Source organism: Sphaeramia orbicularis, chromosome 3 (genome assembly GCF_902148855.1).
Source record: "Sphaeramia orbicularis chromosome 3, fSphaOr1.1, whole genome shotgun sequence".
Classification (NCBI taxonomy): Eukaryota; Metazoa; Chordata; class Actinopteri; order Kurtiformes; family Apogonidae; genus Sphaeramia; species Sphaeramia orbicularis.
The window spans coordinates 39684450-39710945 of NC_043959.1; the positions used below are offsets into that span (position 1 = coordinate 39684450).

General features: G+C 36.7%; 1 protein-coding gene across 1 annotated transcript in view; it reads left to right on the forward strand.

Moving 5' to 3' along the window:
* Positions 1-6869: 6869 nt before the first annotated feature.
* Positions 6870-26496, forward strand: part of myo5aa (myosin VAa) — a 61782-nt gene continuing 42155 nt past the window's right edge. The window contains 2 exon segments of the mRNA XM_030163460.1: positions 6870-7110; positions 24504-24614. Coding sequence (XP_030019320.1) covers positions 7084-7110; positions 24504-24614 — 138 coding nt within the window. The 5' untranslated portion in view covers positions 6870-7083.

Consider the following 26496-nt stretch of genomic DNA (forward strand, 5'->3'; position numbering starts at 1 on the left):
AAATAGTACAAAGAAAATGTTGCTGGGAATAATCTCAGGTATTGTAGAGAGTATAATCACAGATGGACATACGCGGTCAGAAAGAGAACAGTGATTGAACATTAAAACATCATTTACACAAGCAGCTGTTGGTAGCTCAATTATACCCAAGGCTGCTTACTTTGTGAAAAACATCTGGGAAACACTTCCAAACGTGTTTTAGAGCTTTAGAGTTTGAGAATTTTGTGGCCGTTAATCATGTAGTTTTGAAAAGTATATATTAAAAAATACTTAACTGTCAGAGGAAGAATTATAAGAAAAGGTTTTAAGCTGTATGAATGCCTTGTTGATCGACAACAACAAATTTACCCTAGAGTGAAATGACTGGCACAGGGGCCACACAGTTTAATATAATCCCAAGCAGCCCAGAACAGTAAAATAATAACAGAATAACCTATTAATAATGTCAACTCCAAACTTTTCTCTGTGTTTAGAGCTTAAAAAGTAAAATTACATTATGAAAATGTTTACTATTCTGTAAAAAAAATCTGAATAACATCAACAACCTCAAATTTCTCAAGAAAAATAAGCGCAATTTTAACAGTATTACACCTCAACTTATTTACACGTGCATTACAATTTACAGATCGCATTCTATGGATTTACGAGGGCACAAAGCATTCAACATTTATTCACAATCATGATATTAAATATTAGTGCTGTCAAACAATAAATTTTTTTAATCAGATTAATCACAGGGTTGCTGTGGATTAATTTAGATTAATCATGATTAAATATTAATTTTTTAATCTATGTCAATCATGTTCCATTTTGCATGAGTGAACAGACTCAATAAAGAAGGGAATCTATATGCACTTAACGTGTTTATTAAACACCTTCAACAAAACAACTTGAAACAGCTGTTCCATCTTGGGTTTTTTGTCCTCATATTTCTCATCCAGAGGACCAACATACTGTTCAGTGTCTTCCATCTTTATGGGTTGGTTCTGCTGCCTGTCACTAGCGGATCAACTGTCCATTTGTTCATGTGTGAAGTTAACTCTACTTGGACGAACTGACCCAAATACATTGGCAGAGACATTCAGAGCCAGTCTGTGCTGCAGATGGGTTAATTGCGTTAAAATTTTTTATCAGATTAATCATGATGATGGATTAATGGATTAATCCGTGTTAATGCTTTAATTTTGACAGCCCTATTAACCCTCCGGTATCCGGGTGCACCTTTTAGGCACACTTTGTACTTCATGTTTAAAAACTTCATATTATTTTTCACAATTTAAATAAGGTTAGAATTCAAAAGTTGTTCATTTTTGCATGATCTTTAAAATTCTGGTCACCAACTAAAATTTGCACATTGTGAACAAAAGAAAATTACAAGACTAGCATCTGTCTCCCAAGTGTGCCTAAAATGCACTATTTCTTCCATTTAATATGTATGATTAGGGCTGACCTTGATTTACAAAAATAAAATCAAATTAGAGCAGAAAAATAAATCAATATATAATATTTAATAGTTTGATTTATAGGTGTGCCATTTTGGCACACTTGGTGACAGATGCTAGTATTTTTGAACATTTGACCTAGCGCCAAAAATAATAACACAAATTAACCAATGTTGGAGTTAATCATTGATATATGCCAGGCTGCAAAAATCAAATAATATGTGATCCACTTTTTATGTAGTATATTGAAAAAAAAATTAATCTTTTGTGTTTTTTGCATCCAAAAAAAGGGTTTGTTTACATTACAAACACAGCATTTAAAGGGTTAAAAAATGTGACAATTATTGAGTATTTGGTATTTTTATTTACGGCTCAAGTTGATGAAATAGAAAAAAAGTGTAAAAGAATTAAAAACAAACTGTATGAAAATTTTTTTGACATTATTCCACAAGCGTGCTAAAAAAGCACACTTGGTGCTTAGTAAGGGCGTAGCTGGATGGGATACCGGAGGGTTAAATATGGATCCATTCTTATCTTTATTTAAGAAATATAGTTTTTTGTTGATGAACTGAGTACATCTTTGACCTTTCCTGGATTCTGCTTTGTACCAAAACATCATTACTGATCTAATAACCTTTCGAATCACATTGTTATTTCATCTTTTTTTTTAATTTTAGTATTCAAAATTGTCCCTGTTTCATATGTTTCATGAATGTATTGCAGCTTGACTGTCAGGAATGGATGTTCATTTACAAATTAAATGAAGTTGATCAAACAGAACGTGTAATATGTTGTGTTCATATGTTCTGTCATACATGAAAATTCCAATCTATTTTTTATTGGGTTGTAGCTATGAATATGTAAAAAAAAAGTTTGCGTAGTTTTCAGAATAAAATGTATGTCCTTGGAGATGAGATGTAGATTTTTTTTTTAAATAGTACAAACTCAAAACTCTGTTAAATTCTGGAGCTGAGTTTCACAAACTGAGGTCACAGAGCTGTTGTTATTGTTTCACCAACAGGCAGAGGAACATGTATAGTGATAATATGATATTTTAATTTGTTTTCTCATTCCAAATAGAAGCTAAATGGTCTTTGAAAGAGTTTATAAATGTAGATGTCAATAAATCCATGTGAAATAGAGATTCCTCAATTGTGAAATATACAAGTCCATTTAAATGATACAACCTAAATTATATAAACTTCACCAAAATATTATAAAAATAAAAGTACAAAAATACAAAAAGATCAAAATGGTGCAAAGATGCAACAAGAGAAAAATAATATAAAAGACACAATAAGAAAAAGTGTCATGTAATGGAGCTCATTTAAGAATAACATTAGAGCCAACACTAAGTTGTGAACTTTGACCAAATTTAAGCTTTTTTTGTGTAGAACAAAGTTATTTCACATTTTAATTTTTGTTAGTTAGTGTTACATTTGATCCAGTTTCATTTTGATTACGCATGTTCACTGTGGTACAGAGGTTTTACAGATGAACTCAGGTACAAACTACAGGTTATAATAATAATAATAATAATAATAATAATAATAATAATAATAATAATAATAATAATAATAATAATAATAATGCATTCCCTCAAACTGTTGGTCATGATAAATTCATAAGTGTTAGATTCTTGACTCTACAGCTCAAAGTAGAACAACAGACATTACAGACGTTACATCATAGCGTTAGCCTCATAGTATAATTACATGTCATATTTTTTCAGGACATAGTAAATATTGCAGAATGAAGCAGTAGTGTTAGGAGGGTAAAGTTACACAGATATAACAATTTGGCCAAAAATATGACTTTGGCAGTTATGCTATGAGGGTAATCAAATGATATGTACAATTTTATCAAACAATTTGCTCCTCACTACCTGTGTTCTCAAGTATCAGTGGTCCATACGCTGCATAAATATTACACCAGAGCTGGTGTGCATTCATGCCTGATCCCTCCTATGAATAATGTATCCACAAGTTCCTCTCATGGTACTGGTTCCATGTTGTGGAATGACCTTCAATTACACCTGCACTTCTTAAATACAAAAGGGGCATTTAGAGGTCAGGTTATGGAGTAGGATAACAGATTTATAAGTATACTTTTGTAGAGCTGTTTCTGTAGCTTTACTTGATTTTGATTATGTTAGAACATATCTGCTTTAATTTTTGGTGATGTATTTGAGATGACTGGTACTGAGCAGTTGAGGATATTATGAATGTGTCATATTTTCTAACATCTGAGAAATAAGTGTTTACCTTGAGCATTTTCTCCTTTGGATTTAAAAAAAAAACTATTAATTCATAAATAATCTTACTAACTCTCTCAAAGATACAAAAGAACAAAATAGACCTTAAGACACACTATTTGGAGACAGTTTTCGTGGCAATTCATAGATAGACAAATAGATGAGTTTATTATCATTTTTATGATTCTATAAAAATTAAACTGTTTCACAGTATCCAACATGAAAAGTCACTGTACAGTCTATAACAAATAAGAAAACATAAAATATACTCTACCAGTCAAAAGTTTGGACTCACCTGGTTTTTCTTTATTTTCATGACTATTTACATTGTAGATTCTCACTGAACGCATCAAAAATATGAATGAACACATATGGAATTATGTAGTTAAAAAAAGTGTGACATAACTCAAAGCATGTTTTATATTTTAGATTCTTCAAAATAGCTACATTTTGCGTTTATTACTGCGTTGCACATTCTTGGCATTCTCTTGATGAGCTTCATAAGGTAGTCACCTGAAATGTTTTCCAAAAGTCTTGAAGGAGTTCCCAGTGATGCTGAACACTTGTTGGTCATCTGTGGTCCATCACATGCCATTTAAATGAGAAGGTGAGTCCAAACTTTTGACTGGTAGTGTACATATGTATTATAATAAAAAAAAAAAAAAAAAAAGTGTAAATTTATTAAAATCTGACTTAATAAAAGCAAAATAAATATATATTTTAACTATTAACATAATAAGCCATATTAATAAGTTAAAATTAGGCCAAGCCAGACAAATAATTAAGTAAATACAATTAAAATTTAACCATAAATATTATCACAGGCCTTTTGTACACTTCACACTCTCTGGTTCAGCAGTCTGATTATTAAAGGGAATCTTTTTTTAAGTTATAAATTTTTTTTCTTTTGAGCATCAAACTCAAAACACTTTGTGAACCACTGCTCTAGAGTCTAAGTTCATTTGAAACCAACTCAGAATGTGAAAAATAGTGCACACATTTCTGAAAATAATGGAATTAACCTAAAAACTTAAATATGACCGATAAGGGTGGTGGTCAAACCTGCTGATGAGTTTTTAGCACTCCACAGTGTAGAGAGTGTGTTTGTTTACGCCATCTCTGTGTAGTTCACTGGAATTTACAGTGGCCGAGAGGTAGAGACTGCAAAGGGCTGTTAAAGGGCTCATATTTAGCTAAACCCACTTTTATTAGTCTTTGGTTCATTTATTTGTGTATTTGGACCCTAATAGTTCAAAAAGTTTGAATTTGAACCCTCCAGGTGCTGCAAAGCTATCTTTATATTCATTTTGGCGAAAATTGAGTGGATTTCTACAACCCGTTTTAATTCCTACTTAATTGGTTATGTCTATAACTAGTCAAATCATGACATTTGCACATATAAGGTCAAGACTTCCAATGAACATTTCTCAGAGTACGCCACAGTTGTTTGTCAGCAGCAGTGGTTATAGTCCACACTGAAAATATGTCCAAACTTCGAGCTGAAATTAACTTTTATCACTGTAAAACATACAGTACAATCCATCCACTAATCATTCTACAAAAGAAAGCAGTAAGGATCATTCACAAGGCAGGTTACACAGATCACACAAATGCATTATTTTTACAGTCAAAGTTACTAAAACTCAAAGACATCATAGAACTATAAACAACACAAATCCTATTCAAAGCCAAAAATAATCTACTGCCAGGAAACATACAGAAATTATTCACTGAAAGGGAAGGGAGTTATAATTTAAGGGGTAGATTTAATTTCAAAATTCAGAGGGTGCGCACTACTAGGGAAAGTTTTAGCATATCTGTGTGTGGTGTTAAAGTCTGGAATAGACTGAGGGAGGAGCACAAGGAATGTTCAAACATAAGACAATTCAAAAACACTTCTAAGAACATGTTTTTCACAAGATATAGGGAAGAGGGTTATTAATTGTCACCATATGTTCACTGTTTATGTATATATTTCCTTCCTTGAGTTAGTTATTATTTGTTTATTTATTAGCTAGCACAACTAAGAAAGGTATTGGTAAAAGATTATATGTGTATTTGTATGTGTGTATATGTATAAACGCATATATGTGTATATGGATGAATGAGTGTGTGCGTATGTGTGTGTGAATAGATATATACAGTAAATATAGAAGAGTAATGTAAAAGGAAGAGGGACATATATTATAAATAATATTGTAGGGAGAGGGGGTGGGATTAAATAAGTTATACTTCTTCCCACCCCTTTTTGGGCATGTAATTGGAATTATTGTGCTTTTCTTCTGACTAAGATTGTTATGATTCTTGATATTTGTATTATTACAGGGTGGGGAAGCAAAATTTACAATATTTTGAGGCAGGGATTGAAAGACAGTGTATGACCAATTAGTTTATTGAAAGTCATGACAATTTATTTGCCCCAAGAAAATTGACATAATAGAAAATGTTTTTATTCTATGTGTCCTCCTTCTTTCTCAATAACTGCCTTCACACGCTTCCTGAAACTTGCGCAAGTGTTCCTCAAATATTCGGGTGACAACTTCTCCCATTCTTCTTTAATAGTATCTTCCAGACTTTCTCGTAATAGTTTTGCTCATAGTCATTCTCTTCTTTACATTATAAACAGTCTTTATGGACACTCCAACTATTTTTGAAATCTGCTTTGGTGTGACGAGTGCATTCAGCAAATCACACACTCTTTGACGTTTGCTTTCCTGATTACTCATATGGGCAAAAGTTTCTGAAAAGGTATGGATAATAGTGTTAGGTATGATTATGACATCAATATATGTTTGGTTTCAAAACAACTGACGTAGTGCCTGCTGAGCAAAAACAACTAAATGTTCATTGTAAATTTTGCTTCCCCACCCTGTATGTATGTTTTGCAAGTGCATATATGTTAAATTTCATTGCATGTTCGGAATAAATCACTAAATCACATAGAGAAAAGTTTGGAGTTGACATTATCTATATATTATTATGTTATTATTTTACTGGTTCGGCCCACTTCAGATCAAATTTAACAAAATCTGGCCCCTGAACTAAAATGAGTTTTGACGCCCCTGTCCTAGTGTATTTGTTGGTGTAGTTCCACCTTTCCGCCGCTGTGTGTCACTGTTTCCCGTGAGTCACCATCCGTCCCCGTTTGGCTGAATCATTTCATCCATCGTATACCCAGAATGCAAAGTGAGACACCAGCACCGAGACCTCAGCCTCAAGCTTTTCGTGTTATCATGGCGACAAGAGCCGCATCTTCCCCTTGAGTCTCAGCAACAACAAAGGACTCACCTCCTCCACTACATGAGAACACACACCGAGTCCCGGGGAGAGCGGAGACCTGCCGGAGTTTCAGCCCAGATTGGAGCCAGGACATAGCGAGTGACCGACATGGCAGCGTCGGAGCTGTACACAAAGGTAAAACAAGTGTACATTTACATGATTTAAGGCTAACTGGAAGATGCTAGCAGGTTAACGGTTAACGACCTAGCTAGCAGCAGGTTTCACCGCTTTGAAGAAAACCGAAAAATGTCAAAATATTACCTCATAAAATAAGCTGACAGTTTGTTTTAGGCTCTAAAAAAGATGTGTTTATAAGTGACAAGCAGAGTGGTGGCTGTAAATGAATGAAAATAGCCCCGGAACCACGTCTAACATGTGATATGTTTGGTTGTTTAAATATAGATCTCGTGCAGCTGACATAAAGCCATCGTCAACAGATGCGACAGAGGGTGGTTTCTTTTCTCCCTGTTTTAATACTAGATAGTAAACATCTAGATCTGTTCTGTGTTTACTAATTCCACATATCACCTTCTGCCTGGCCTTCACATTTTTGCATCACCACCCAACTGGAGGTAAGGGGCCAGGATGATGCAAAAGGCGGTGCCAGCCATCATGGACGCAATGGTTTTCGCTGTTTTTGCTTTTCACTCCAACAATCCTATGCATTTTTAGGCTCATTTTGAACATCAGGGCTTAGTTTGCTCCCTGTGTGCGTTTTTGTCGGGTTGGGTACCGCTGAGATGCTGATGCTGATGATGTTGATGATGGTGGTGGTGCTGGTGATGATGAGTGCAGCATCCGGATAGTATAGCATCCTTCCTTTAGCAGCATGTTTTTAGACGAATGGAGAGGCCTTAGTGGAGCTACAGCTACTGATGCACACTGAAGAAAATATGACACTGCTGCTGAGACACAACACTCACAAGGTCATAAGTATTTCTGTTGCTGCTCGTATAGGATGTATGGTTGTGTTATGTGTTTGCGAGGGGGAAGGAGATGAGTCACCCATCCCCCTTCTTTGACAGCTGGTGTGTTCATCTTGAACAACAGTTGTGGTGGAGAGCGAACAACAATTGCTATTCCCTTTTAAGTCTCTGTGATGCTGGACTATTGTTAAATTCCATATTATTTTCTGGTTGAACCACTCTCTTTTTCATCAAGACGACATCCATTGAGAGAAAGGTTTGGAGGAGAAGCTCTGCCTTTAATGCTTTTTGTTAAACTCAGGGGTGATCTGGCCCCAGTATCCCACTGTTAAATCTTAAATCTTAGTTTTTCCAATCAGACTCGACTGAGCCAGTAGCTTTGTCGATATGTACAACAAAAACACTGTATTCAGTTTAATCCTCAAAACCTCAAACAGTCGACATTGACCAAAAGCATCTACTGATCTAAAATGTTTAATAACTTCTCAATTGCTAAACCTATCGATACATTGAAATAGTTAAGATGTAATGTGGTTTCGCAGCTTTTCAGCAGCATCCAATTTGTCATCAAAGGCATTTGTGCAACATTTACTCATTAAAACCCATGTAGTTTGACAAATGTCAGTGGTTGTTGACGCTTGGATTTATGTTCAGTTAAAGATATATTTGACTAAAAAAATGTAATTTTTTTCTTCATTTTTTTATGTTTTCACATAATAACCTTCAACTTTATGAACATCCACATTGACACTCAAATAAAACTGAGAAAATTTCTACTTTTCACAGAAAAATGCAGAGGATGATAGAATAATAAATGGTGATGAATCACTTAGGAAATGTTAAAATAAATAAAATTCAAGTATTAGAAGGATAGTAGATGATAACATCTTAGCATCCTTGCATCCTCTGTTGACACGTTAATGCAGGGAATGACAGCACTGGGAAAATATTTGCAGCTTGGCATATCTTATCAGAGGTCTACAGTCTACATTAACATTTTAACATTTGGTGTCATCTTGATGGCTAATAAATGCAGAAAATTTATTTGATTTGAGTTTAGTTTCATCAGCAGATCTTCAACCATGATAATATAAATAATTAAGAATAAAACAGTTGATAATAAAAGTATAAAACAGGTACATATAGTTTAATTCTCCTGTTAGGGTCCTTGAAGGCACTGATGAAGATCTGGAGTTGGTCCCTGAGTGCATTCACTGGCAGCTCACTGGTCCTAATGTGTGCTATGTGCTAATGCTAATGGAAGCTACTGTGTGTGTATTGGTATGGGTAAAATGCAGACTGAATTTCCCTGTGGGGATAACAAAACAAGTTAACCTTAACCTATACTGCTGCTTAGGTTACAGTGTTTGTATATATGTCACCTTGGGGATGAAGAATGAGACATGTGAGGTCATTTGTCCAATCAGCAGTGCTGTGTATATGCTGTGTATGACTTTGCAGCTCTCCTGGGTTCTTGATTGTTGACATAGTGTGGACATTATTAAAGTTAGAAGCAGATGTAAGATGACATAAAATGAAGGATCGGCATGATTCACTAAACTTAGAGACTGTGGACGTCCATGTCCAATTGATCACAACATGAACTGAGCCATAGTCTAACTGATAAACAGAAAATTAATTTTAGACTTATGATTTAAAAGAAACTTGAGTTTTGGCTCAGTGAAAGTATACAATAGATGGTGCGTCCTGGATGTAAGGAGAAAATTATGTTTGGATGCTTTGGCTCTCTTAAAAAGCACCTGGTTGTGAAATTACAAGTGGCTTCCATCCAGATATCAGCAGAAATGGCCAACGTTTGCCTCCCCTGCCAGCAGAATTTGGCTTGTCTCATTCCATTAAAGTCTCTTGACAATTATACACCTTTAATTGAAGGTAGAAGTTAGGTTTTTTATTCCAGCGTGGTTGGAAAACACAGCGTTTCTAGTTTGAATGGTGCAGTGTGTCTTGGAAGTGGGCCTCTGAAGTCAGACCCCTCTCTGTGATTTACCTTTCCAACACAGAGATGGAAAACACTCTGCCCTTTGTGAGAATGAGTCAGCCTTATAGAAGCTTATTGAGCTGGTCCGAGCTGCTGGTTAAGATGCACAAACACACACATACGCTTCAGTCTAGTTTTGGCTTCTCCCTGACCTGAATGCCAGCATGAATGGAGGTGAGTCAGAGGTGAAAGCATTTTTTATATAGTTTGGAGGAAAAGGATAAAGCTAGAAAGTAAAACATGCATATATTTAATTTTGTATTAGTTTCTCCCTGTAAGATGAAATAGCAAAAAGTGCAGCAAGTGAATGAAACAAAACAAAGACAGAGGAAAATAGAGAAGTGACACCATGTTCTATTAGATGACTCACACCTGTAAAGGCTTTTCTGCACAACCTTGATTTACAATAATACATCACCGCTACGAAGGATTGTGTGCAGCCATGTGCATGTATTTTTAGATGTAGTATTTTTTAAATTACTATTGTGATTCATTGGCCGCTGTGTACTGAAATACACGTGCATAAATACATGGTGACATCTCTGTGTAACAGATGAGGAAAGTGCCTACTATTTTCATAAAGTACAGATCATTCATACAGTCGTATATTCGCTGCTGTGTGGTGCTTTCGCTTCACTCTGCATTCAACTCTGATGGAAAAGTACGTGACATGTCTTTGCCTCTATACAGTTAAAGCTCAGACACAAGCTACTGGTAGGGATGAGACATAATTCACACCACTATAACCTGGCAAAGGGCAGAACTGCGAGAAAGCAGTTCCAGTTGTCAAAGGACTTTAGCAATCAACAAATACAACAATAGCAATACCTTTGTAAGTGATTTTTGCTTATTTAAGGAAACCAATAGTCTTTGCTTCCATTTGTGGCAAATGCCTCAAAAGTGAAGCCATTATAAAAGAACATCAAAGTGTAATACTACTCACAGGCACTAGATGCTGAAAAAAGTCCTGGTTACTAGGGCTGCTCGATTATAGAAAAAAAAAAAAATCACGATTATTTTAGCAATAATTGAAATCACGATTATTAAAAACGATTATTTGTTAACCTTAAAGTTGTTTATTTTTTTCTTGCAAAGCAATGTAAAATATACTCTTTAAACATAAATAAAGCTTTTAACCACTAAAACAAAGTATGTTCACTTTTGTATGAAACAAAAAAATCTTTGAATGCAAATAAGTATACTGTAAATTCAAGTATGTTTCCTTTTGTAAATAAATAGTGCACTGTAATTAAACTGCTATAGACTTGCCATAGAACTGTAGCAATAAAAAAAAACCCAACCTCACGTAAAGTGCAAATTATAAATTCAAGTATGTTCAATGTAGTATGAAACAGTAAATTCAGTGGCGTGCCGTGAGGTTTCAGTTCAGGCCTTCTGTATACATCAGCCATCTAGAATACGCACGTTAGGGTTATACGGGTTAGGGTTAGGTTAATACGGGAGTTGCAGCGTAAAGAGATTCGGAGACTGAAGATTGCATTGCGGACGAAGTTGTTTTTATGCGTTTTAGTTTTTCATAAGATTATGATAACGGTCGCGGTGGTTAAATTTCAGATGGTTCCAAAGGTTTGTTGTGTTAGCGGTCGGTGCGGACACAACTACGAAACACTTTTTGCACGTGATGTGTTTTTGCTCTTCGTCTTCTTCATCAAACCCAACGTGATTCCATACAATTGAATTGGACTTGCCTTTTTTGTTTACCAAGCACTTCTGCTGTGATTCTCCTGCCATTTTTCCACACAGCTAGGTCCAGCTGTCCTCTTGGGGTGGACCTGCCGGCTAGCAGGCAGCAGTAGCTTAGAGGGGGGCGGGGCAGAGCAGCTCATGGGAGCTTGCGTGCGCGTGAATTAAAACAACTCAAAATTAATAATCGTTTTTTCTCGATTACATAATTTTTGTAATCGTTGCGTGTAATAATCGAAATTGTAATTGAATTTCGATTAATTGCACAGCCCTACTGGTTACCCTAGACTTACATTAAATTTCTGTCTAAAAATGTAGCATATTTGTTGGCTGAGTTAGCCTTACTGAGTTCGTTGTTATGGAATGAACCCTTTTTGGTTTTTTGTCTTGAAAGACAGCTGCTCTTACTACTAGACTAACAAGACCATCAAATGGTGTTGTTCTGGTGGCTTCTGGTGTTCTGGCTCTAGAAACTCCTGGCTTCCATAGACCTGAGAGTCAGTATTTTTTCCAAGCATCATTCAGGTGTCATTCATCTCACTTGGACCTTATAATTAGTGACATGGTCCAAATATTCTGTGATTAATAAGCCATAATAGTAATAGAAAGCTCTGATATCTGATGCTATTGTGATTGACAGATGTAGGACGGGTCGCTTGTCTGCCGCTGTCACTCCTGGCCTCACAGAGTCAGCATGGTGACAACATGATGACGGCCAATATCATGGCTCCTAAAAATTCAGAAACCAATTGATCATGGTAGCTCCATCTATTTTTTTTTTTTTTTTTACCTTCGTATATTGTATGTGATTCCCAAATACATCATGTCATTAAATTGAATAGTCATTCTTTGTGTCCTGTAGGTGTCATCTCAACCATATCAGGTGGTAAAAGCTACATTTTCTAATGTCTGGTTTATTTTTTTCTCCCACACCTCTAATTGAGAGCATGTGCATTCGATTACAGAGGTAACCTGGTTAAAGTAATTGCGCAGTCATGTTCTATATGCATTGGCATGTAGTCACTGCAGTCAGACCAACACAGATGCACAGCTGCATACTAGTGGTTGAAATACTTTTTTTTTTTGCATATTGACAACATTAACAATAACGTAAGCATCTTATTGAAACTAAACTTTTCAGCTTGATACCTGGAAGTACATTTTTGTCATTACATGGTAACTGATGTAAGTGAGGCTCATGGTGACTTTTCTATATACTTCAATTTTGGTGTTGTGAATGTGTGTACATCAGCACAGAGCGCTACTTGAATGAACAAAAACACTTTCAGTTCAGCACATGGGAACATAACTCAGGTTTAGTGCTTATCTTTGCTGCTCAGGAAACAGTTATTAAGAGTGTTGTCAATGGTTTGTGGGAAAGTCCTGTTTTTTTTTGCTCTAAGGGTCTGATTGCCTCAGAACTCATGTGATCGAGAAAGGATGCTGGGATATTTGACAGACAGTAGGGACAGCCAATAATCTGTCAGAGGATTAGGAACATTACAGAACATCCTTGAACGCCTGCAGACACAATGGGAAGGCTTCATCCCAAAGCCAACTCTGGAGCTCCGTACTCGATCAGTTAGTGGCTGGTCTTGTGGTGTGTGAGGTTGAGGTTATTGTCCGGAAAACCAGCAGACTCGCAGCATGAGCTAGGGTTTTACTCAAGAGGCCAAGATGAACCGGGAGTTGGAGTATATGTTTGTGGAAGTAAGTGTTTTTAATTCATTTAAACATTTGTCGCTGCTTCAGTCTATTCAGTGAGTTGAGTAGACAGTATACAATGTGTACGTCCTACTTAAAGAACTGAATGTAACACAGCTTTCCTGAGAATCTGATCTGTTAAATCAGAAGCTACTCGCTTTTTTTTAGCCATTTAGTAGAGCTTTTAGTCACCTGTCATGTGTTCAGACATGTGCAGGTTCTCAGGCCTCATTTTGGTCCGTTTTTCCCTCTAATGGGGAACATGGAGCCCCAGTCCTGACACACCCTTCTCAGTCGAAAAAGTTATGTCACTGACATGCTCAGGGTTATAATAACTATTGATTTGTTGCAAATGTGATTGCAGCCTTTTGGCATCACTTCATGAGTAACAGCAACATTTTTGTTCATATTGTCAAAATTAGATTACTTGATCACTGTTCATGGTCAGCTTTTGTAGTTTCACAGCTGCATGTTTAACTGCAGAGGCTTCACTGTGATGAACAGAATCAGCAAGTGGTTTATGCTTTTATTAGATGATTTCCTTTTCTTTAGGATGCTTACTATTGCATGTTTTGGCATACAAAGTAAAAATGACAGCCAATATATGTAGTATATCTAGATAAATGTTGCCTTTATTCCTGGTAAACGGAACTATAACTCGCGTTAATATGGGAACTTAAGGTCTAACTGAGCAATACCATCCTGTTCTTTCATTCACATACACTGATATACAGAAGTGAACTACTCTACGCCAAGGGCTATCACAGACCGAACTAATGTGATTAGAAGCTGTCCAGCGTCATGACTTAGTGAGAGGCTCAAATCTTTGGCATTCACAGGGCACTGGCATGCTACTTGTTATTTGTCAGCCATGGGTTAGAGCACCGTCGGGTGTTGTAAGACCAGTGAGGGTGCCTTACCTACCAAACTGTAGGCCAGTGCTGTGCGCTCCAAATCTTGGCGTCATGCAGCGTCTGCCCAGCTGAGCAGAAAAACAGCAGATTCTCACATGAGTGGCATCATGTGACGAGGCTTCTGCAGTCTGGGACTCCATTGACGGCTTTACTAAGAATTTGTGGGCAAAACACTTTTCACATACCAGTGCAGCTGTCCAGAGGGTTTTACCGTAGACCTGTTTCAGGAATCGATGGGGCTCTTATGATGGCCCCTCTTCTAAAATTCTGTGTTGGTTTACTTGTTTATTTGCAAGAGGGGTGTATTTTACCCTTAGAGGAGTTAGGTTTGCATGAACTTTTAGGAAGTTATTCACTGCGTTTCACTCTTTTTATGTGAGATATGATAAAGAAATATACGCTTCATTTGACTTTTTTGCTATTTAGAATTGCTGTACATTTTTTTCTTTTTGTCTGCAGTGCCACGTGAAAGTACAGTAGACACATTTGTTGTTTGTTTTTGTTTTTCTCAATAAATTGAAGTAGGGCCATGCAATAGGACCAATGTTTTCTAATACGAGCCATTTCATATCCAGATCATCATACTTAATAACAGTACTCAACAACACAAACACATTTTTTAACTTAAAAAGGTAAACACTTGCAGTGGTTGTAGAGGTGCTAAAAGAGGTTAGTTTTGGCAACTGATGTGTGGCACAATTTACAAAGTACAGTTTTCTCATTTGACGCTGCAGACCTAATCCACATCCACTCAACGGAGAAGTCGTCCGTCTTTCAGGTACAAGTTCCCTGTTTCATCTTCTGTGTCACATTCACTCTCCTCCACATTTGTGCTCCTTTCATGGAGGAAGGCAAATTGTGCAAATGATGAAAAATATTGCCATAAGTACAGTGGTTTCCATCATAATGAAATTTGCAATACACAATGTAAGTCATTATATTGCACAGCCATTATTTAAAGAAGTTAACTGTGTTTTTTTTTCTGATGATCTGTGTTTTATTTAATATTTTTTGCAATAATAATGCAATAGAACACCTGACTTCTGGAAGCGTCTCAAGGTGTCTATCTACATGACGGTGATTGATTAGTCGTAGAAAACCTTAGGAGGATTCATAAAGTCAAAGCAGGCCAGGGGGGCTCAGTTCCAGGAGTGAAAGCTCACAGCACAGTATTAGCAGGGTGAAGTCTCTTTAATCTGCTGTTGACTTTGTGCACAAAACACTTGTAAACACTTCAGACGGATGCCCCGCCCCATGGCTGCAGCCTTACTTCACGCACAGACATAGACACACACACACACACACACACACACAGATGATATGCATCTATAGTGTACACATACTCTTTCACATTGCCGTGATCTCTGTGACCTCCAAACTTCACTTCTCATTTGTCCTTCAGGATCTCAATTGATCTGATACCTGTAGGTGATGCAGTGTCATCTAGAGCAAAAGAGGCTCAGATTAACTGCTCATACAATAATGTTCTGTACACTAGCCATATTTAAAGAAAATAGTATCTAATATATTTGTAGATAGAAATTACACCTCTTGTTCTCTTTGGCTAAGACTGAATACACATCAGCATTTGTACTCACATTAAGTGTAGTTGTAATAGCGGTACCTTACAGCCATATGCAAGTGTAATAAAATCGTGGTGTAGTTGACTTGAATGAGATTAGCTGGTGTTAAACCCAGGGTTAGCCTAATCAGGTCCTGATCCTTTATCAGTTAAACCAGGATTAGCATCAGGCAAGCCTTGTACCTTCAGACCAGCCTTTCCCTGCCATGTACTGACTTGCCTACAGAGCATAAGGGAAAATTGACTTTTTATAAACACTTCATTATTGGCAAATTCTCTTTTGTTATCTAAGCCAGTCACCTGGTATACTGTGTGTTGATATTTTTGTCAGTGGTCAATTTCAGGGCCTGTCTGCATTAACATGAAAAGCAAATATGTTGATTCGATTAGAAGAACATAACATTCTTCACCTTTTGTTTTGGGGACTACATTTGAATAATGACTGCATTGCAGCAAGTAAATTGTCAGACAGTGTATTTGTGAGTAAATAAATGTTCCTAACACTGGGATTTCTGCATCATTCATAAACCATCCGTATTGAAGACAGCTTTATTGTTCAAAGAATATACGTGCATTGTAGTAGCGTGTTCTAACACAACACTACTATGGTGCTTGACTCCCAGGAATGACTGGGCTGACGCGCTAATGAGACTCTCACCGTATGTCCGTTGCTTTAATGAAGAGTCTTCAGGCTCGTCTCAGTTGTGATGCATATTAAAAAACAAACAATTTATTTTCTTGTTCACAGTGAATATGTAGTCCCGACTTTTCATCAATCAAACAGTAACTCATTCCTTTGTCTCCTCGCCACCACAGCGGTCAAAAACCATAAGCCCTTCCGGGGTCAAAACACACAACGACAAGGTGAAGTGACCTGCCTAAATACCTGTGTGCTTGGCGACAGGACAGTGACACCCAATGACACAGCACAGTAAATACACCCCATGTGACAACAATAATTTGTGACTCTGGACTTTATGAATATGGCTCTTACATGCATTATGAATGGAACAAAATTAATGGATTTAGGCAGAGTTAAGATATTTACATTATTTTTATCTCATTATTAAAACCAAATGTATGATAGCCTCTCTGTAACATCATTCAATACTAGGGCTGCAACTAACGACACTATTTTGTAGTCGATTAATCTGTAGATCATTTTAATAACTAATCGATTCATCGGATAAACACAAAAGACTGGATTCTCAAAGATTGGTAGTTAACCCAAAGCAATATGGGCTGCAGACAAGTCACTAATGATGACATCCTTGCAATGGCTTCGGGTTTAGTTAGTGAGCACCAGCCTGTTACCTAGACTTGTTATGGCTAGAGACTATCAAGCTATTGTCTTCAAGCAGCTCCAGTAGGTAACATTAGTCTGAATGAAAACATTATAATATGACAACAGTGTATAACTAGCTAGCGGGCTAGAGTAATCACAACACATAGGCTATCTTAAGCTAGGTTTATGTTTCCGGTGGCCACAGCAGCCTTGTTTGCCTGAAATATAGTGCACTGTTGGATTTTGGCCATTTTTTTCTCCATATTCAAGTTTTGTGACATTAACAGCACACTATGTTTCGGGCAAACAGCTATGGCCACCACAAACATAATGTAAACCTAGCTTTAAAAGTCTGGCCTGGCATCTGAAGCCTCAGCCATACTGCTCTGTGTTTTCCTCTGTTAGCCTACACAGTGTGTGGGCATGCTTCAATACTAATGTGCTCAAGACCCAACAAATTGACTGCCAAATTTGTCGACAACTCTTTTAAAGGGGTCATATTTTGCTGAACCCACTTTTATTAGTCTTTGGTACATTTATTTGTGTATTTGGACCTTAACAGTTCAAAAAGTTTGAATTTGAACCCTCCAGGTGCTGCAAAGCTATCTTTATATTAATTTCAGCAAAAATCATGTTGATTTCTACAACCCGTTTCAATTCCTTCTTAATTTGTTTCATTTTATAAGTAGTTACGTCATGACATTTGCACATATAAGGTCAAGACTTCCGACAAACATTTCTCTGGGTACGGCATAATTGTTTGTCAGCAGCAGCGGTTGTAGTCCATACTGTAAATATGTCCAAACTTCGAGCCGATTACCTAAAATGTTCAGATGTTGGTTGCATTAACACACACAAGTGGCTGAACAGGGCAGAACGCACAGTCAACAACCTGGAGGGGGTGGGGCTTGAAGTGGCTTCTTTCCATTTAAAGGGCCAGCGCTCAAAATTACCTTTCTCCTGTCATTACTCAAAAATAGGGTTGAAGATGGACCTGTGAAGTTTAATTAATGAAGAGTTTAATTAATGAAGAATTCAGACCCAAGTATAGGATTTACAGTTTATGTAGACCAAAGAGAAATGTTTTAAAATGCATCATTCCATTTAAAAAAGAAAAATATCACTCCTTTAAAAATCTATTTGGATCAATTTAATCTATGTGTTGTTGCAACACTATTCAGTACTATCACATGAATGCCTCTCATTGAAATACATTTTTTTTTGTCAAATGCCATTTTTGGTGTTCACAGGTCACAATGATGAACAGTCTTTACTGTTGTGATAGTTTGTTCTGTAAAATTAAAGAAAATGGTGAAAACATGATTCCCAAAACCCACAATAATACCTTAGAATTTCTTGTTTTGGTCCACCAGCAAATGCTATTCTTACAGAGGTGAAGAAACAGAAAATCATCCAAACATTAGAAGCTGTGAGCTAGAATTTGATACGTATTCTTTCCAAATTACTCAACCGATTATAACCAAAGGATTTGTTGTTGCAGCTCTAGAATATCTGGAAAAATTAACAAATATTTCAAAACCTACTATGTGATTTCAGTGTAAAAACCAGATCCGGAGCTGATTGTTTTCTGCTAGTGAAAAGAATTCATAAAAATCTGTGCACAAAGTGAGATCCCACTGAATACTTGGAGTGTTTTACCATTCTTTTCAGTTATGAACATCTGTTACAGACAGGATGCACCAATCCTCTGCATGTGTCATCTATGCGCTTGCTGTCATAATGTCCAAATTACTGAGTTCAGCTGGTAGTTAGATCAGTGTGCACACCCTGAGGTGAATAGCATAACACAGGAAATGAAAGACCTAGACAGTAATATAGTGTATCTGATTGGAGACACATAACAGCCGTGCAGTATGCATTTGTCGTGGATGCTGCAGGTCAATGCAGAAACACTTGAGCCATGTGATAGCTGATGTCACACTGACGTCTGTGCTTTCGTTTTGTCATCTTCATGTGCTACCCATAATTCACCAGCCTCACCATCCTGCCCTCTGTCTGTCTGTCTGTCTGTCTGTCTTCGAGGCTGTGGCTGAGCTCTGACTCATCACATTTTTCTCTCTGGCTTTCAGATGCTGCTATTTTTTTCAGCTTGTGTTACATTTTAGAGAGTTGTGCCCTTGAAACATCTATCTTTGTGTGTGTAAGGTTGAGTTTTACCCTTCAGCTCTCCTCTGTTCCTGAACCCAGGGGACTTTGTTGGACTATAAATATGATCCATTGCCTCTGTAGCTGCATCGTATCACTGTCTGTCTGTCTCTTTGTCCCATAACCAGCGTAGGTGTTTGTGTGTTTTGGCTCAGACAGGAAGTGATGGAAAGAAACAGGCAGATTAGCAGCATGTTTCAGCATTAAGTTATTCCAAATAACCATGCTTGACACCCACTGACGTGTGAAACATGCATGTGCTTGTGTGTGCATCAACTGTATGTGCGAGAATAATTATCGGGATCAGAAAGTGAGCTCAGCAGCGTAGTGATGACTCTGTGAGGTGTGATGTTGCTCTAAACCCGCTACTGCTATTTTTAGCCTCTATCCTTCTCCTCCTCCTCCTCCTCCCTCTCCTCTCCATCTCCCTCCATGTCTCCCTACCTCTCCCCTTCTCTGTTGCCAGGAGGCTGGCTGCTGGGATGGGATCCTGTGGGGACCAAAAAGGTGAAACTGCTAATGAAATGCAGAAAGAGAGAGAGAGGAGGACAATGGTATTAGCTGTGAACCAATAATAGGACAAAATTCAACATTATCATTTGAAAATAACCAAGAAATAAACTATTAGAAAATTTTTGTGTTTATAATTTTCAAAAAGAAAACACGTATTAAGTAATAGGTAACATTAAAGCTGCATTTGATAGTTTTGCGTGACATATTCTCTACATGATGTCACATCTTCAGCAACATTAACTGTTCATTCGTATATGTCTATTTACTGAAATGTCTTGAACATGTTGTCAGCTTTTATTCTAGAGATAAACTGATTATTTGGCTCTAATAGGATGTGATACAAATTATCAGTATTGTCAGAATCTGGCTCACATAGTGGCTGATATTAAGGAAAAATCAATATTACTAAGTTTACAAGTGGAATTCCTGACCTTGAGGAAAATAATAGCTCAAGAAAATAAAAATTGCACCTCAGCTCACTTCAATTTTTGGGGCTAGTTTGATGTTGAGTTAGAAGTGTATGTTTAGGGAATGTTTATTTATTACTTTGGCAGAGATGCTCAGCCACTTTATGTTCATTTACTTTGCTTTTGAAAGCTGTTAGCCAACCTTTAACTGGGTGCTTTTTACAGGGTTGTAATAAAGATATTGATTTCTTTGTCACTTTATTAAGATACAGCAAGAAAATACAGGCAAATGCTGTAAACACACACAAAAATATGAACTAAATGGCCTCTCCAGGTAATTGTCAGTATTTAGTCTAACCTTTATTTCCAAGATAAAAGCCCAAACAATAAGAAACATTTTATATATGTGTGTGGTGTAAAACAGTACAAGATAAAAGCAATAAATATCACAACACTGACTAAGACATGTGAAATACAAGGGGAGGTTACACTACATACTGGATAAACTCTCTAAAACAACAAATCTACTGGTGGTTTAATACTTTTACGCAATACCATACCTATAAATAGTTAATTTTCAACTGTGCCAAATTTTTTTCAGGGTGGTGGTGATATCGGATGATAACTCACTGAAACTATTGTTGTTAAAATGTCTAAAAATCCACTGTCATTGATTGCAAGGAGTAAAAAAAGGACCTTATATGGTCACTGTGGCTGTTCATTGTTTAACAAATAAAAAGTTACCACTGATTTGGTCATATTTGTTTATGCAACTCACTTCTATGGGTCTGGTGATGTATGAAATAAATTTGATAGTGTTTCTGCAGTCTGAACATTATGGAAAAATGCCTTAAATTAAACCAAAAGTGAGGTTATCAAAAGTGTGAATATGGATGAATATAATTGACACCCATGTATGACACTTGTGCATATAATGCTACCAGCAGGCAGCACTTATTTTGGATGTTTTTCTAATATCTGATGCAGATTGTATTAGCTCTTTATTCTGCTATTTAGACAAAAACCTCAACCACACTGATCATACTGTCATGTGTTCCTGCAGGAGAGAGGAGGGAAAGAGATTAAAGTAAGATAAACATTCAGGACAACCTTCGGGCTTGGAGGGTGGATTTGTGAAGGAAAGTATTTAATGCACTCAAGAACATCCAGTGAGATGTACAATCACAAGAGATGGACTGAAAAGCCATTTTTAATTGGAGATTGTTTTGAAAAAGTTTAAGTGTCTTACTTCATACTACACTGGAATATTTGTACCAGTAGTAGAAGATTATCAGCAAACAAAACAAAATTTTCCATTTGTTTTATATTCTGGGAAACACCATAGTAAAATCCGATTCTTAGTGCTAAGTGTGACAGAAAGACAGACAGCAGAAGAAACGGTGTTTGTGCGACCATGATGTCATGATTCAGATGATCGCCGGTGAAGCTGCTGACCAAATTGACCAAATCCTCTCCTTCTGCGCTGTTCTACAATGAGGTCTTTCTCTCTCGCCGCTGTGAAATTATCATCAGCATTTTACATAATAAAGCCAAAAGAAGCCATGAAATCACTGCCCAACTTCCAGAAAGTCTCTCAGCTCTCAGCATCATGTGCTTCAGTCCTCGTCAAGAAGGCGTCATTGAAATATTTCTGTACGTGCCTGTTACCCTTTAGACTCGGCACAGTGAAAATCACCATCCATATTGAGATTATAACACCGAAAGGTTTTAGTGAGTCTAATCCTGTAGTGATTGTGGAGGTGTTTGTGTGTATGAGGGCTTATTTAGACTCAGTTTGTCCTGAATAACAAAAGATCTTTTCAGAGCATTGTCCTTTGAAAGTAATCATTTTGTGGTCTGCAATTTCTTCTGTTTCTACACTCTGTCATCCATTTTTTTATAGCGTAAAACAAAACAGACTGTTTGGTGTTGGATCTTCTGACATCTACCTGTCATCTATCTGGGTTTTGTAGCCCCTGGATTTTCCCCAGGATGACCAGTGACCCCTCTAAGCATGATCATAGACCCCCTCACAATGTTCACTAAGTCATAAACATATTATCTGTGCTAATATAGGCATGCTACATATCGTTAGAAGGCTTATATTCACCATATTTTTGCTATTTTGGTGTTTTCATAGAAACCATGAGCACTAAAGAATAATTCATCCTAAAGTCAAGATGTGTTGAGGATTATTCACGTTTCTTTAGTGCAGGGGTAGTCGATTGCTAAACCCACTTTTATTAGTCTTTGGTATGTTTATTTGTGTATTTGGGGGCTATAATAGTTCAAAAAGTTTGAATTTGAACCCTCCAGGTGCTGCAAAGCTATCTTTGTATTCATTCCGGCAACAATTGAGTGGATTTCTACAACCCGTTTTAATTCCTGCTTAATTTGTTACGTTTTAGGCTATAACTAGTTACCTCACGACATTTGCACATATAAGGTCAAGACTTCCAACGAACATTTCTCCGAGTACGCCATAATTGTTTATCAGCAGCAGCGGTTGTAGTAAAAACTGAAAATATATTGAAACTTCTAGCTGATTACCTAAAATGTTCATTTGTTGGTTTGTATTAACAAATGCAATTGGCTGAACAGGACAGAAAGCATGGTCAACAACCTGGAGGGGGTGAGGTGTGAAGTGGCTCATTTGCAATTAAAGGGCCGGCGCTCAAAACGACCTTTCTGGTGTCATTACTCAGAAATAGGGTTGAAGATGGACCTGTGGAGTTGAATTAATGAAGAATTCAGACCCAAGCATAGTATTCACAGTTTATGTAGACCACAGGAAAATGTTTTAAAATGCATAATTCCATTTAAAAAACCAAAAATATCACTCCTTTAAGGATGTCGGGGTTAAGAAAATTTCTTACAGGTCCGCAGCATCATGATGTTTTAGTTGCATTATAATTTAGTTATACATTATTTTATTTATTTATTTATTTATTTATTTATTTATTTATTTATTTATTTGATTGATTGATTGATTGATTGATTGATGTAGCATTGTTAATGCATCAACATCTGTACTGTGGAGTCCACAACTCAAATCAAATGAAGAAGGCTATAATTCAGTCACCATTTCAACAATATTCATTTTTATTGCAACTCTGGATGGTTTAAGTCATAGTGTGGACTCCTTTAGAAATCTCCAGTCACTCCACAGTCATCCTGCAAACTCAGATGTCATTAGATGTAAAGTCTCAATGCGTGCATGTACGTTAGCGAGCCAGATTCCTCAGCCATGTGACCGATGGCAGCGTTCATCACTCTTGTTTTTCCACATGTCTGTGATCAGCTGATTGCCTCCAGTCACAAGTCCATAAAGTCCAGAGACAGTTTTAACAGCAGCCTGTGTGTGCCACACATTATCCACACATTATCCACAGCTTTGTGTTTTTTTCTCATAACTGATATTTTGTGCCATGCGCTCATGACACTGTAAACACAGACCCTAGTGTTTTCTTGGGGTCATGCATTAAAAAGTTAATCTTCCTATTTCAGCACTAAAAAGGACTCTTTTAAAAGCTTTAAACAGCAGTACATCCTCTTCTTAAATATGAAAATAGGCTGCTTTTCTGAGCTTTTAATAATAGTGGTAAGTTCTGTCCTGATAATGACATTTTAGTTGATGAGTAACTATCATATAAGTAATTCTGGCTGTCTTTTTCTGTTCAGTGTTTGCTACTAGTTTAGTATAAACTCAAGAATAGTTTACTTACACTCATCCAGTTCACCTATTGAAGAGGAAGAGCCCTTTATCGGCATTGAACACCAGAACATGCAAATAAAAATGGGTTTCTGTTGTGGGTTCTTGTGGGTTTTGTGAGCAAAATTGCACAAAAAAATTTATATGAAAAGTCCACTACTAAAATATACAAAGTAAAGACCGATGCCAATAGAAGTGAAGCACCAGGAGATAAAGGTGAACAAGGACAAATAGATTCAAGAGCAGTTTCTATCCCACAGCAAAAACAAAATGAAACAGCTAAATACTGAGTATTGAGGCTGTGTGGTTGTGTATGCATTTGTGCTTGTTTTTTTTTTATTCATTTTAGCTGTTTTATTTATTTATCTTATTTATTCATTCTTTATATTTTATTTACTGGATGGGATTTTAGTATTGTTGTACATGTTACAATAACAATAAAGAATGTTCTTCTATTCTTATAATGAGATATTTCATCAAAGTGCAGCAGTCAAATTGCAAATAGTGGAAATATGATGGAAATAAGTCAAAGGCCTAATATGCAACATTTAAACAATGATAGTTTTGATTTTATTCTGAAAAACGTCTGTAACTATTCTCTTTCCTTGTCTTCCAGTGTGCTCGGGTGTGGATCCCCGATGCAGAGGAGGTGTGGAAGTCTGCTGAGCTGGTCAAGGACTACAAAGGCGGCGATGTCTCCCTGCAGCTCATGCTGGAGGATGGAACGGTGAGGAGGGTGAAATGCGTTTCGCTGTTCGCCGCTCACTCTTCATTTTGCTGCTCTCAGCCCGTTTTGTTGCTTTCTCTGTCTCTTCCTCCCTCAAAGACACTTCAAAGCTCTGCGTCTCATTAGCGGTTATTGGTTTTACCATTAGCACTCTCCGCAAATGAGACCCACTCACAAAGATGCCCAAAGGAGCACTTACATGTATGGCACTACATTTAGTCCTGCATCTAAGAATATAAATAGCTACAAGCATGTTATTATAATCCATGTTTACAGGAAATCCAATCTAATTAATCCAATAGCTTTAGACATAATACACATTACTGTGAATGTAGTGTTTACTGGTGGTTAGCCATGTATTTCACACTCAGGCCTTCAGGAGTGTTCTTCCTGACTTGATCCACCTTTTAATATGAATACAGGTCATCATATTACACAAAAAACACAATTTTAACAGGAGCTGCATTATAGGTATCACACAAAGTGAGACTGAATGTCAGTAATGAAGCAAGAAACACAATAAACACAACTCAGCAGGTCTCCTTTCACTACAGCCACAGCTGCACCACGTGTATCATTTTAAGCACAGTCATCAATATTTACTTAAAATGATCAAAACACAAAAATCTTAATAAAAGACATTATACTTCTATAGAAAGTATGTTTTTTTGTTTTGTTTTTTTTTGCATGTCTGTGACCAAATCCATTTCTTCTCCTCTGTCAGCCTTGGTGGGTAATGAAAACAGCTATTAAATTTAAACCAGTATATTTAGCTTATGCAAGACCCTACAGCTGCCGTTTGGTAGCTGAGCATCCTCTAACCTGTAGTTTCTCGGACTGTCCAATCAAATGATATGAAAACACCAATGTTATTATACACCTGCGAGACTGTCCCTGTGTGACCAACAGGAAATCTGACTGGTTAAAGCAACATTCCTTCCATGTATTTGAATTTGCCACACATCTGTACTGTACTGTTTATTATGAGCGCCTCAAGGCAGATTGCTTTCACCCAGCAACACCTGATGGTGACATATGATTGGACAAATGTTCTAACATGCACATACACTACTGGGAGCAGTGCAACCACAAGAAAAGCTACAAAATAAAACAAATAGATTATTGTGAACAATTTAATACATCTTCATGGAACAAATATTTAAAATGTAGAGTGTAAATGTAGATCAGTGATTCTGATTCTTTAGGCCAGCAGACATGACCTTGCTGAAAGCCTTAGAGACACAGAAGGCCTTCATAGGAGCTTGATGACAGCAATTTCTGATGTTTGTTATTGTTAAATAAAAAATCAAGAAAAGGATAAAAATCATGAGGCCTCAATAAGGATTCAATAAAAATGTCATACTCAGACATATTCCTTTAATCCAGGAAAACTAAAGCGAAGACTGTGCAGAGTAATGATTTATTACAAAATATAGGAAAATGTATTACATTGTGGTTAAAATTTATTATTATATTATGTGGTATTTTTATGTAATGTTACATAATATATCATACTTTATTGTTGAAGATTCACACATCATACTTAATTAGTCAAATGATCACATTTTTTTCTAATCTGTCCCTGATATAGCGTGAGAAACAACTTCTTGTGACCAAATCAAGTATGCTTCTCGGGCAAATATCATGGACAGAAAAACATGTAAAAAGATAGAAATATAAGATTGTAAACTGTGACTGTGTGCATGAAACATGTTAGCTCGACTTAAGGAACAAAAAGAACAAAATGGATCAATTTGATCATTGAGCTTTAAATGATGGCTTTAGTGCTGGAGCCATTAATGGTCAGTAGACAGCCTCATGACATTTCTCAGAACATATGTATGAAATGTTATTTTTCAATGGGTGTGGACATCTGTCGTTG